Consider the following 13,822-nt stretch of genomic DNA (forward strand, 5'->3'; position numbering starts at 1 on the left):
TGGGTACAGTCAGAAGCATGGAAGGGTAAGAGAATTCACCAGAGCCAGAGCGGGGAACAGAACAGGCAGACTGACAAAATACACTGCTGAGGGGAGCAGTGTTTGCTGCAGGAGAGGTCTGCGTGCCATGTGGGACCCTCGCCTGGTGGCCGGGGATGGAACCGGCGCTGCAGAGGCTGCGGCAGCTTCGCAACCCAATGCTCAACTGCTGCGCCACCGGGGAGGCCCCTCATTGTTCATTTTTAAACAATATTTGCTTCCCTCCACCCCCTCAGTTGTAGTCCCCATATAATTTCCATCACCAATGCGTCCATGCACAGATCACCACCGTTCCTTTGTAGGGTAAATGATTTTCAAGCTTATCTACCCTCCACCATTAGGATTCCCCTGCCTGATGGGGCACCTGCATTTGTTACATTGGTTTTATTTTTTTTAATTTTTTTTTAAATACAAGCACTGGGTACAGTCAGAAGCATGGGAGGGTGAGAGAATTCACTAGAGCCAGAGCGGGGTACAGAACAGGCAGATCGACGAAGTACACTGCTGAGGGGAGCAGCGGGGGGCAGGAGAGGTCTGGGTGCCATGTGGGACCCTCGCCCAGCAGCCACGGCGCTGCAGAGGCTGCGGGCAGCTTCACAACCCAGCGCTCAACCACTGCACCACCGGGGAGGCCAGTGTTTTTTTTTTTTTTTTTAAAAGATTTATTTATTTACACAATAACCGGGACAGGCCAGATGCGTGGGAGGGTGAGAGGATTCACCAGAGACAGAGCGGGGAACAGAATAGGCAGACTGACGAAATACACTGCTGAGGAGAGCAGCGGGAGCAACAGAGAGGTCTGCCGTGCCATGTGGGACCCTCGCCAGCCAGCTGGGATTGAACACGTGCTGCAGAGGCTGTGGACAGTTTCACAGCATGGTGCTCAATCGCCTGCACCACCAGGGGAGGCCCTGTTACAGTTATAAGTTATGTTGTTTACTTCTATGGGCCATGGCTGGAGTATTGAGATATTCACCAAGACAAGCAGAAGCTGGAGAAAGAATGGGACAGAACAGGAGAAAGAATGCCAGAAGCCCAGAGTGAAGACTTGCCTGGGGCTTGGATGGCTATGGGCCTCCTGGTCTCCCTGCCTTCCGTGTACCTGGTTGCTGCACTACATGTAAAAGCGCAATAAAAGCCTGAGAAAGACACCAATGGCTCAAGACTCTCCTTTACCCGGTCTGCCCCAATCATAGATATCCTGCTCTGCGGCCTTCCTGCTCCTACATTTTTGCACTCCATACAACTGATAAGGTACTGATCACAAAGATATACAAAGAACTCACATTACTCTAACAAAAACAAAGTAAACAAACCTGTCATGAAATGGGCAGAAGAAATTAAAAGACATTTCTCCAAAGAGGAAATGCAAATGGCCAACAGGCATATAAAAATATCTTCCACATCCCTTATAATCAGGGAAATGCAAATCAAAACCACACTGAGAACCATCTTACACCAGTAAGAATGGCACATATCAAAAAAACAGCAACAACAAATGATGGCGAGGATGTGGTGAAAATGGAACTCTCCTACATTGCTGGCGGGAGTGCAAACTGGTCCAACCACAATGGAAAGCTGTCTGGAGGTTCCTCAGTCTACTAAAAATGGAGCTACCATATGATCCAGCAATTCCACTCTTAGGGATCTACCTAAAGGACACAAAAACATTGATTCCAAAGGACACCTGCACCCCTTGTTTATTGCAGCATTGTTTACAATAGGTAAGCTATGGACACAACCCAAATGTCAAAAAACAGGTTATCTGACTGCAACTTTGTTTAGATAAGAGTGCTGAGGCCCTGGCCATGAATCTTTAAAGGGAAAGAGCTGTAAGTAAGCAAACTTGTTAATTATGCCTGCATTGGAGTGTTCATTGCACCTGGGCTGGAAGTTCTGCTGGAATCTTTATTATATTCATTTACTCAATAATATATTTTCTCATCACCTCGACCAGCTTGATACCTGGCCAATTTCTTTGCATGAGAGTGAGTATAAGGGGACAGAGAGAGCTGGGGGTACTCTTCATTGGCACATATGCCACCTGGGAGGTGGGGAGAGGGTGACAAAAAGCTTCTACCGTACCAAAAAAGTAGCCATTGATAATGTGTCCTGGCAGTAATCAGATGCACTATGCAAGAACAAATAAAAAGGAGCCGGATTGTTTAGCCATATCACAACAGCTAGATTTAACCTTCAACACTAAATACAGGGAGAGGCAGTACCCCAGAGGACTGGTTTCTCAATGCCCCCTAGTGGCTCATTGACACATTACATGCTCCTTAGAGCTCACCTGCCAAACATCTGAAGGCACAATATTCAAAGATGCTAGATCTAGCCTGAACCCAAATCCTAGGGTTAAAAACAGAGGGTATCCAATTGGCCAGAAACAACACACAAGAAACTGATGATTCCAGTTCTGAGGAAAGGCTCTGATGATTATTTTAGCAAGTTGCCAGAGATGCTTGAGGTCCCACTAGCCTGACAGATTTGTCAGATGCTCCAAATGGCCCAGAGATGAGGGAGGTCTAGCAGAGGTGGGCTATAGAGAAAGTTGTGAAAGGGGGAAGAGCAAAGTCATAGGGCATAAGAGAAGGGGGTTAGAAAGTCTAAAAACAGCAAATATCGGCTTCTAAAAACAGGCTTTTGGACTAGTGGGCTAGTATGATGACTCTCCCAGCCGGTCCTTGACTTGAAGAGAAAGGCAGTCAAAATCAAAATAAACTGGTTTGCAAGGTTATGGTAAAATTAAAAACACCAAAGCTTCTATATAGGACTATGGCTAAAGCAGGAAGGGTGCCTGGAAATTAAGATGTTTTTCTCTGCAGATTTTCTAAAAAGCAATAAATTCATTGATAAAAAATATTTGCAAGAAATGGCATTTGCAAAGCATGAATAATTTTTTGTTACAAACAGGCCCACTTGGTTGGCCAAATATACCCTTTTTCAAATCTCATATAACGCTAGCAAGTTAAAACTTGGAACAGCTGTTATCTTCCTGGGTTTTCTGTTGGCATCTTGAGCTGAGCAGTTAGGAATGAGAGTGCCTTCTCCAGCCCTGCCCCACCCTCTTACACCCTCTTCATCCCTTTCCCCATCAGGCAGGCAAACACTGTCATGACCATTTTGGGGTTCACTTCAACCAGGTCTTCTGGAAGGGCATATACTCTTGCACCAATTTTTCGGGCCATAGAGATGGCGTACCTAAAAGGAGAAAATAGGAACAATGAGGAGAGCCAGAGCAACAAAGTAGGAAGGGAACCCCTCAGGACCAAAGTTACAGTGGTTCTACATGTTATATGCTACACACTATACCCTACATATTACATACCACATGCTACAGTCACAGCACAAACTACACACTATATAATATGTACCAAACAGTATACACAAACAACATATTACATACTAAATATTATGCAGAGCCCACTCCCAGTGTAGCTGGAGCCAGTCACTGGCATCCACCACTCTTTTGGGTAAATCTTGGCTCACCAGATTTATTGTCTAATCTCATGATAATCACCGATTTTATTATTTGTCCTCAGAGACCTTCTTAGTTCCTGCCACTTTTGACCCAAACACCACAACTATTTTCCTGAGCTATATATCCACAGAAAGAGTCATAAAACTGACTAAAAATTTGTGCTAGGAAAGTTACAGACTGTATTTCAACTATAGAAACATTTTATGCAAGGAAGAAAAGAGGAGAAATGCATCTGTACTACCTTGGCCTTACATATCAGTTCTTTTATTCCTCGCCCCACTCCATCTTTGTGAACATAAATGTGCATTTATGTAACTACAGTATTAGAATAGCCAGGTTTTTACATTATACATTTTTCATATAAAGTTACCATAGCTGCATCAGAACATGTTTGCCCTATTTATAGTTACAGGTCTATAACTTTTATTAGTTATAATCTATTTTCAAATGAGCCCACAGTATCACCTGACAGATCTTTTATTCACCTCGTCTATTATCTAGTAACCTCTTATAGTGACTACTTCAGGGTTCCCACTTTCACCCAAGCTCCCATTACTCCTCCTGATCTCCTAAAATAATCTTGCTCTTACTTTATTGATCAAATTAAAGTAAGCACACCAGGTGGGAGTGGTCCATATTCTTTCTCCTTGTCTATCTCTCAATCACTTCCTTTGTATTACTAAGGAAATAAAAATTTACTTTTCTATTATTAAAAAAAAAGAGAAAAAATTGCCAAATGAGAAAAGAGAGCTTAAAAAAGTGATGTACAATCTTGTCACCATAACATAACCATTTGTAACATTTTGGTTTTTTTTTTAAAGATTTATTTATTTTTATACAAGAGCTGGGGTACAGGCCAGAGGCGGAGGAGGGTGAGAGGATTCACCAGAGACAGAGCAGGGAGCAGAACAGGCAGATGACCGAAACACACTGCTGAGGGGAGCAGCAGGCACAAGAGAGATCTGTCACACCATGTGGGTATCTTCCTGGCTGGCTGAGAATCGATCCCACACTGCAGAGGCTGCAGACAGCTTTACAGCACTGCGCTTAACCCGCTGTGCCACCAGGGAGGCCCCTACCATTTGTAACATTTTGCATAATTTCCTTTATCCATTTTTCTAAGTAATTTTCTGTCTTGCCCTTACAAGATAGTGCTTATAGGCCTGGGCTCTGAAGTCAGAATTTGAATCCCAGCTGAATTACTAGGACCCTGGGCATTGTGCTTAAACCTAATGACATGCTTCTTGACCATCTACACTCAAGGACTTTTCAATGTCTTTTTTGTTTTAAATTTATTGGTCTTTGTACACACTCTTCTTTCTACCTGGAATATTCTTCCTATCTCCTTCACCTATCTACCTCCTTTTTTATTTTTTTAAAGATTTATTTATTTATTTATGCAAGCACTGGGTATAGTCAGAAGTGCGGGAGGGTGAGAGAATTCACCAGAGCCAGAGCGGGGAGCAGAGCAGGCAGAAGGACCGAAGTACACTGCTGAGGGGAGCAGCAGGGGGCAGGAGAGGTCTGCGCGCCATGTGGGACCCTCTCCTGGCAGCCGGGGATTGAACCGGTGCTGCTGAGGCTGCACGCTGCTTTGCAGCCCAGTGCTCAACCGCTGCGCCACCAGGGGAGGCCCTATCTACCTCCTTTTTACTTGGTCTTGCAGTCTATCTCAGCTTAGATGTCACTTGCTCTGTAGGATTTCAGTTCCTTTCCTATCCCCTCGATGGTACCGGATAGCCCCCTTTCCATGTCACCACCCCATCATACTCCATTATAATTGCCATTTAATTGTTTATCTTCTCTTGAAGAGACTGTGCTAAGCATCAGTATACCAGGAACACAGGTCTTCACTCTCCCAAACTGGAAACATAGAGAAGAGCATGGTTGGGTTTATATATATAACAAGGCACTAGTCACTTGCTAATTTTGTGTTATGTGTTGAATTGTGCCCCTTAATAAGATATTTGGAAGTCTGAATTCCTCAGATAGAACCCTGATTTTGAACAAGGTTGTTTCAGAAGTAACTAGTTAAGATGAGATCATGCAGGAGTAGTGTGACTGGAGTCCTTGTAAGAATAAAAGAAACACAGACACACATGCAGAGAAAAGTCAGTCATGTGACATCACAGACACACAGGGAGAAGATACATGAAGATGGGGAAGAGACTGGGGTGATGCATCCATAAGCCAAGGACTGCTTGCCAGAAGGTAGGAGAGAGATGTGGGATATTCTCCCTCACAGCCCTTTGAAGGAATCAACCTGACCCTTGATTTCAGGCATGTAGACTTCATAGTCAGAAGAGAATAAAATTCTGTGGTTTTAAGATGCTCTGTTCATAGTATTTTGTTACAGCAGTCCTAGGAAGCTGATGCATTCCACTGAGAAAGGCATCTTTCTACGGTAGAGGCTGGCAAACTTGCTGTGAGGGGCCAATAATAACATTTCAGATTTTGTGGGTTTTGTCACAACTCAACTCTGTCTTGTTAGCAGGAAGGCAACTACAGAAGTTATATATCTATATATCTATAAATACATATATATATATATATAAATGAATGGGCATATCTGTGTTTCAATAAAAATTTATGAAAGCAGACAAAAGGTCAATTTGGCTCAGAGTCTATAGTCTGCTGACTCTCAGTCTACACAGTCAAGCAAATGGCAGCTGCTGTCAGGCAGAGGAAGACTGTGGTCTTGAACCCACCTCTGCCCACTCATATTCATGGATATTCACAAATGGAGTGTTTGTATTTGGGTCTTTCACATACAAACTTTATTTAGGAAGTCTCTTAAATATTATGATTAGTATATTGCAACTATATTCTTGCTTTTTGTCTTGTTCACATTCTAACACTAGGAGCCTTGCGTGGCTATTGTGTGATATCTAAAGTAGTGACAAAGAGACACAGTAAGTGATGAGAAGAGAAAGCACTAATGGGAAGAGTAAACTCTTTGCACAAAGGTATAAGCAGTCATGCGGCTGTCAGTTATTTCCCTCCCTCCCTGACCTCAGGCTTATTTACGTACTTCGCATTGTTGAGTTTCTCTTCATCATTCAAGCTTTCTGTCTTCAAAAGGTCATAGTTAATAGAACCTGGTTGAATGGCATCAATGAGATCTAGGACTGGCAGACTTGTACTAATCTTTGGATCCTGCAGAGAAAGAAAGGGAAGGTTTTGTTAACATGCCCCAAGTTATTTCTATTCAACTCAAGGGATGTGGGTGGTTGTTTTATCTTAAATATGAAACATATACAGCCTGGTTTGGGAAGTGCCACAGTGTACCACATCAACTGTAGTTTTTGTAGGGGCATCACTAACTTCCTGGTGACTCACTGAACAGAGAAAATCCACTGTCCACTAACAGGCAGGGAGTCACTCTCAAATAGGGAATGGAAGGAAGTTAGTGCAATTGGAGAAAAACAGAGAAATTGATATATATCGTGTCTAACTTACCAACTGGTAACATAGTAGAGATGGGGGGATTTGAAAAGGAAATGATCAGCAAAGGGAGACTAAAACTATTACAAGAAGCCCTGCTTTATGTGTGTGTGTTGGGGGGGGGCTAGAAGTGATGGGCAAGGTTAGAAATGAGGGCTCAGCTGGACAGAAGCTTTAGTAGATGCTCCTATCTTAGAGACCTCAGGTAAAGAAAAGAATCCCCAGGCTCATAGAGATGGTGAAGCCAATTACGTGACTAAGTGACAGCAATTAGTCTTTGTTGGTGCCTCAGTTTGCCCAGCGCTTTCTCCTAGGTTATCTTGTCACCACCCCTCAGGTGTAGGCATCTAATCTTAATTTATGGTGAGTCAAAGGAGTTTCTGAGGTTAAGGGACTTGCTGGTAAAGTCCCTAAGTTACCTAAAGCACTGGGATCTTTCTCTGGCATTTGTAAACATTTTGATGTTCACACCTAGAACTATGGGTGTTCCTAAGGTGTGATGATACCAAGCTCTGTGTCAGCTGTTCTCCTCTCTCCTGGGGACTTAGAGGGCAGAAATGGAAAGGCAACTGTCTGCCACCATCCCACACCCCATACTTTAAGGGTCCATCCAACCCTTAAATCGATTCTACTCAAGGAATGCAACTCTGGACCCCTGCAAGATGTTAAGTCTCTAGCATCTAGCATCTTCTGGATAGGCAGAATAACATTTAAGAATATATAATGGGTGGATTTTTATTTACTCCTGGGTCATGTAAGAACTACAAAATTAAAATCGGTCTAATTTTCACCATAATCCTGAGCTTCTATCTTCATAAAACTTTTTGGTGAAGAAGCACAGAAAAACAAAATGGGGGGTTGGATTTTGTCTCCTTTCCCAGTTTCTGCCAGTCTTGTGAAGGTGAAAACAGGCAGGGGAAATGATCAGCAAGTGGTGGCTGACCATAGATGAGAAAGGAACAGAGATTATTTCCAAAATGGTAAATCAAGAGTGGATTGTGTTAACTTTCTTAAGATTTCATTCTAAAGGAAGGTAGAGCTAACTCTGACATTTTATTTTTGTGATTCTTTTTATTTATTGATTCTATCTATAATGATCTAGTGAGAAAACAGGAGAAAACTGGCCTAGAGTGTCACAGTAGGTAAAAGAATTGTCAAACATTCTCATGAGTGAGTTCCCATGAGAACATTCCAGAAAATGCAGGGTGACAATATGGACAGCAGTGGGAGCTGTTTTACAGGGACACACACTGGGCTTTGGCTATTTGACCTGTCACTGTGTAGTCATGGTTATGTGACCGGATGGACACGCTTTGCCCTACAGCCTCACCCTGCAGGTAATAGGCGCTCTCCCCTCACTGATGGACCATCACCTGCAATTACCAGTTGTAACCTCAGGAGTTACTTGAGCTCCAGTTGCCTCACCTATAAAAGGAGGAAAACAGCAAAACCAACTTCACAATGTCTGTGAAGGTGAATGTGACATTACAAATAAGGAGGTTCAGAGAGTGTTCAATATTGAGAACTCTTCACAGCATTTCCAAATATTTTTGGAAGTAGTTGCTCATATTTTTCACCAGCCTCTACTCCTAGCCCTGCTCAGCTACCCCTCACCATTCAGACTGAAAGGTAAGCTGGAGGGGACAGAGGAGGCTGTTTTATGAAGAGTTCCCAGGGGTGGGTACTTCTGGTGCAGATGAACCCAGAGATGCCTTCTCTCCTCTCTGGTTGAGGAGGAACTTTATTTTATTTTTTTTCTTGATTTTGAAGTAGAGGATTGATTTAATGAACTGCCTCACTGAGCCTGTTAATACAGTTCAGAAGGCGTCTCCCCCAACCCCACAGTGTTGACCTTTAAACCAGAAAAATGTAGTTAAATAAGCACAGCTATTTTACTATGGATCAAGTACACAGGTACCTTGAGGAAAGATCCATGCACTCTTTGAAATGTGTGTTAATAAGTTTAATAAAATTGAATGCCATTAATAAAAATTGGATTTGAATACAAGTACTCAACTATTTTTTTCTCAATAAACACCAGAGATCTTTCACCATTTTGTATTTCACCATTTTCCATTAAGAATCTGAATCACAGGGCTCTGCACACTTAAAAAATATTACATTTCATGTTACTTTGGAAAAACAATGCCTAAAATAATGTGTGAAAAATGATGGGTTCTAAAAATTATTTCAAGAGATAGTGAAGAAATTCGTCAATGAAATGACCTATGAACACCAAAACAATAATGGGTAACTCAGACAAAATCAAAATGGAAGGGGAAATCTCAGTACCTCACATGGAAGGTCACTTTCTAATAGAGTGAAAACCTAAGAATAAGTATAAAACTCAGGTTTTTATACTTATACTTACAAGCAACCTAAGAGTTTTACCTTGAAACTCGAGATGGATGAACTTTTCCCTGCTTCCTTCAATGTTTCATTCACCCAGTTGACAATAATGTCATCATTGACCTTCTGTCCACCTCCAATTTCTTCAAGAATATTCAGTGTGTACCTGAACAAAATCAAGAATGGTTTCTAGAAAAAAGTTGCTAAAGAATTCAATAGAGTACTTGAATTCATTCAATTCAGAGAGTAACCAGGGTAGAAATGTTTTTGTCTTTCTAGGCATGTCACAGAAGACAGTTTGGACAGCATAATGTTTGCTGAAAAAAGAATATATAATACATTAGTTTTGTTTAGAATAACTTAAAATGTAACTTTGTTAGAGTGAAATGCACAGCTAATACCTCCTTCTAAGCACTGTCATTGCTCTGGGTAGGAAGAAAAGGCGGAAGAGAAGAAAAGGAAGCAAAGGATTTGAATGAGTGATGCTTTTTCTTAAAGAAACCATAAAAGTCAAGGCACAATACAATGGCAGAGAAATCCTAGTAGTCAACATAATAAGGGACAAATATAAAAGAGTTTTCTTCTTTATATAATTAGAAATGTTAGGAATACATCAACCAAAGTTAAACTCTAGTTTGAGAGTAAATCGCCTTAGATATATACTTTTATTTATTTATTTTTTTTTTAAGATTTTTTTTTTTAATAGAGGCATGTTATTTATTTATTTATTTGTTTGTTTGTTTGTTTTGTTTACACATGCGCTGGGTACAGCCAGAAGCGCGGGAGGGTGAGAGAATTCACCAGAGCCAGAGAAGGGAGCAGAGCAGGCAGAAGGACCGAAGTACACTGCTGAGGGGAGCAGCGGGCGGCAGGAGAGGTCTGCGCGCCATGTGGGACCCTCCTCAGGTGGCCGGGGAGCAGCTGGGGATCGAACCGGCGCTGCAGAGGCTGCGGGCAGCTTCGCAACCCAGCGCTCAACCGCTGCGTCACCAGGGAGGCCCAGATATATACTTTTAGGAGTGTCAGGCATGCTGGGGAAACATTTACTAAGAGAAGACTCCAGGGCCTCCCCTGGTGGCGCAGCAGTTGAGCGCTGGGCGGCGAAGCTGCCTGCAGCCTCTGTAGCACCGGTTCGATCCCCAGCTGCAGGCGAGGGTCACACATGGTGCAACAGACCTCTCCTGCCGCGCCCGCTGCTCCCCTCAGCAGTGTATTTCAGTCAGTCTGCCTGTTCTGATCCCTGCTCTGGCTCTGGTGAATTCTCTCACCCTCCTGTGTTTCTGACTGTACCCAGTGCTTATATAAATAAATAAATAAATCTTTATTAAAAAAAAAAAAAAAAGAGGAGACTCCAAGCTCTTAAAAGTCCACAGAGCAGACAACACTCATCATTCCCTAAAGCTACTTCCAGCAAAAGGGGACTACAGAAAAGAAAGCCAAGCAGCTGGGCTGGGAAGGTTTGTTGGCCTCAGGCTTTGGGCTTGCAGGGCAGGGTCAGGTTACCCAGGAGAGACTCAGAGGGCTTGAGTTACAGTGTGCACTGTTGCACTGTTTACACTGCAACCTAAGTACTCTGCCACCGAATCCCTCTCCAAGGACCTACCTAAATGAGGTCGTTCCCACGGGTTGCCTAGGATTTTGCTTACATAACCCTTTGGTGACTTCCTCTAGTTACTCTTCTATGGCAAACACAATTCAGCCAGAATTTCCCACACAGTTTTCAAGTTTAATCCTTGAAATAGGAGTGCTGCCTTACCTCCTCTAGGGTGAAGCACCTTCGCATCATTGTAGCTGAGGAGGAAAACGACTTCTGCAACTTTTCTTTATCAAAATGATGATGATGATAATGATAATGTTTGCCAATCTGGCATCAACATTCTCTCAATTATAACTCTCCAAATATCCTATTAATTGGGTCCTCTTCATTCTGCTTCTCATCCTCACAGAATTTACCTTTTTCCCCCAAGATTTATTTATTTATGCATACAAGAGCTGGGGTGTAGGCCAGAGGTGCGGTGGTGAGAGGATTCACCAGAGACAGAGTAGGGAACAGAACAGGCAGGTTGATCGAAGTACACTGCTGAGGGGAGCAGTGGGCAAGACAGCAGAGGTCTGCTGCACCATGTGGGTTATCTCCCTGGCCAGCTGGCCCAGGAGTGAACTGTGCTGCAGTGGCTGGCAGTAGCTTGATAGCACTGTCTTTAACCCCTGCGCCACCAGGGAGGCCCAGAATTTACCCTTTTGAAGTACAATCCTGGTTATGTCTTTTAAAGTGACTCTACTTGGTCCAAAGAATACAGGTCAAACTCCTCAGGCATGCACAATTTGGTTCTAATGTCCCATTTCAATACACCACTGATTTCCTCCTTCCCTCCCTTCTTCTGGGACTTAACCTCACACCCCTCATGGACACACACACTCACATCTCAATGGTACAGAACCATCAGCAGCTCCGTGTCCACACTGCATGTCCTCCCACCTCCTGCCTCCCACCTCTGTGACTGTGCTCTCTGCCTGGGAAGTCCTACCTCTCTAGTGAATTTCTAATCCTTTGAACAATTCCCAGCTCAAGCATCATTTTTCTGATGTTAATCATTATTGTTTACTTGCTTCTAGCCTGTTTTCCTGAATTTTTGATAGAGCTGATGTGCATCTGCCTACCATGTCCCTCTGTCAAGTCCATACACCCAGTTCATCATGGTGTTTTCAGCGTTAGCAGGTGGCTAGAGAACATGGGGCATCTAGCAAATGAAAAACTAGAGTGGTGGGTAAAAGAAATAGAATTTCTCCCAGAAAAAGCAAGGAGAAAGTAGAGGGGAGAAATGCCTCATCTGGGCTCAGGGATGGGGCCACTAAGGAATGCTAAGGAATAATGAATACAACTGGGATATGTCCCAGATAGGTTTTTACAATAGTCCTACTTTGCAATAGGCCCTACTCTTAATGTGTAGGCCCTACTCTTAGATGAGGCTTTATGGCATAACTGGCTTCTTGCTTGCTGATAGTTTGCATATGTACTAAGTTATTAGCATTTTCTGTAACATTTAAGAATTTCTTATAAGAACTGAGGTGATTTGTGCATGGGTACATTGGTGAAGGAAACACTATGGGGACTACACCTGTGGGGGTGGGGGGAAGCAAATATTGTTTAAAAATGAACAATGATGTAAAAAATTTTTAAAAATTAATATATAAAATAAATAAAAATAAAAAAAGAATTTCTCATAAGAAACAATAAGCTAATGCTGTTTCAGTGGGTCATGTCTACATATAACCCAATGAAACAAACTAAATTCAGTCTAGCAGCTTCACACACCTCAGGACTGAATTGTCACTGCCTTTTGCCAAGGGTCCCAATCTGCCTTGCTGATACTCCCAAGTGAACAGAAACTGTGCTTTAGATCCACTTCTTGAGTTAGGGAAGGGAATGGTACAGAGGAGACGCTCATCTTTACACAAAAGTCTACTGTGAAAAACAAAAAAGCTGCAAAGGAGCAGGGAAACAGAAATGCAGAAAATCATGAAGGCAGCTTACTGACCGCCTGGAAGCCATTACTGCATCCAGGGGTCTGATGGCCCCACAGGGTGGCACAGAGTTCTATGAACACAAAGTTTTCTTTTTTGACACCTCAGGACTGATCCAGAGATTTAAAAGGAATCAGATACTTGCATGTAAGTACAATAGTAAAAACAAAGAGAAGAAAAGGTAGAATTAGACCAGAGTCTCAACTCTAGACCGTCCACTAAGCACTATATATATTCAAAATTTAAAACAAAAAGGAATTTGACTTGTGTCTATCAAGGATGTCTTGTGAGACAGTCATTCCCTATCACCAAACATGTTTTGGGGCAACTGTGCTATTATTAAACAAAACCCTCCAGACAAAATCCCAATACTACCAGCGTTTGCAAAATGCACTGTGCTGAAAAGTCCTCTGTCAAAAAAGGAGAGGGCCCCACGAGCCCCAGCACAGCCAGTGCCTCATTCAACAAGAGGATGGTGCTACAGGGTGCAGGTGTGGTGCTGTCAGGCTGCAATGCTGACCTGCTACCCTTCCTGCCTTCCAACACTTGTTTCATTATTTAACATTTGACCCAGAGGGACAAACTTCAGTGTTTTGTTATTTAAGCACTTATTACAAACTCAATGATGTCCATACCTGTTTTAGGGAGAATTCCCTCACTTCCCTGCCTTACTCTTTGGTCCTTTGTTGGAGTCTAACTATTGTGGCTATCTGCTGGTAGCCTACTTGTTTCAGCCCTTTGTCTCCAAATTTGTACACATGCTGTTTGCCAGCTTCCTAATCTGAGAGTGATTTCCAGGCTACTGAAGAGGAAAGGCAGGTTTAAGTACGCACATCTCATTTGTTCTGAAGAGAAAAATGACATGCCATTTGTTATCCAGATAAAAGACTAAATTAGCACATCTGTGAAATCCAATAAAATAAATTCCAGCTAGAACTGGCTCTAGATTTAATAGATTTGTTAATGTGCAGCACAGAGAGG

At 42.7% G+C, this 13,822-nt stretch overlaps 1 protein-coding gene across 7 annotated transcripts in view; it reads right to left on the reverse strand.

Moving 5' to 3' along the window:
- Positions 1 to 13,822, reverse strand: part of LCP1 (lymphocyte cytosolic protein 1) — a 156,662-nt gene continuing 142,840 nt past the window's right edge. For 6 of the 7 annotated variants that reach the window (XM_054687783.1, XM_054687785.1, XM_037527019.2 and 3 more), the window contains 3 exons: positions 9,359 to 9,482; positions 6,555 to 6,679; positions 1 to 3,243 (listed from right to left, as the gene is read on the reverse strand). In XM_054687783.1, the coding sequence (XP_054543758.1) occupies positions 3,111 to 3,243; positions 6,555 to 6,679; positions 9,359 to 9,482 (382 nt within the window). In that variant the 3' untranslated portion in view covers positions 1 to 3,110. Of the gene's footprint in view, positions 3,244 to 6,554; positions 6,680 to 8,297; positions 8,393 to 9,358; positions 9,483 to 13,822 lie in introns of those variants that run through there. The other variant, XR_008549084.1, reaches the window with a different exon arrangement.

Source organism: Talpa occidentalis, unplaced genomic scaffold (assembly GCF_014898055.3).
Source record: "Talpa occidentalis isolate TD23 unplaced genomic scaffold, MPIMG_talOcc4v2.1 talOcc4.5, whole genome shotgun sequence".
Taxonomy (NCBI): Eukaryota; Metazoa; Chordata; class Mammalia; order Eulipotyphla; family Talpidae; genus Talpa; species Talpa occidentalis.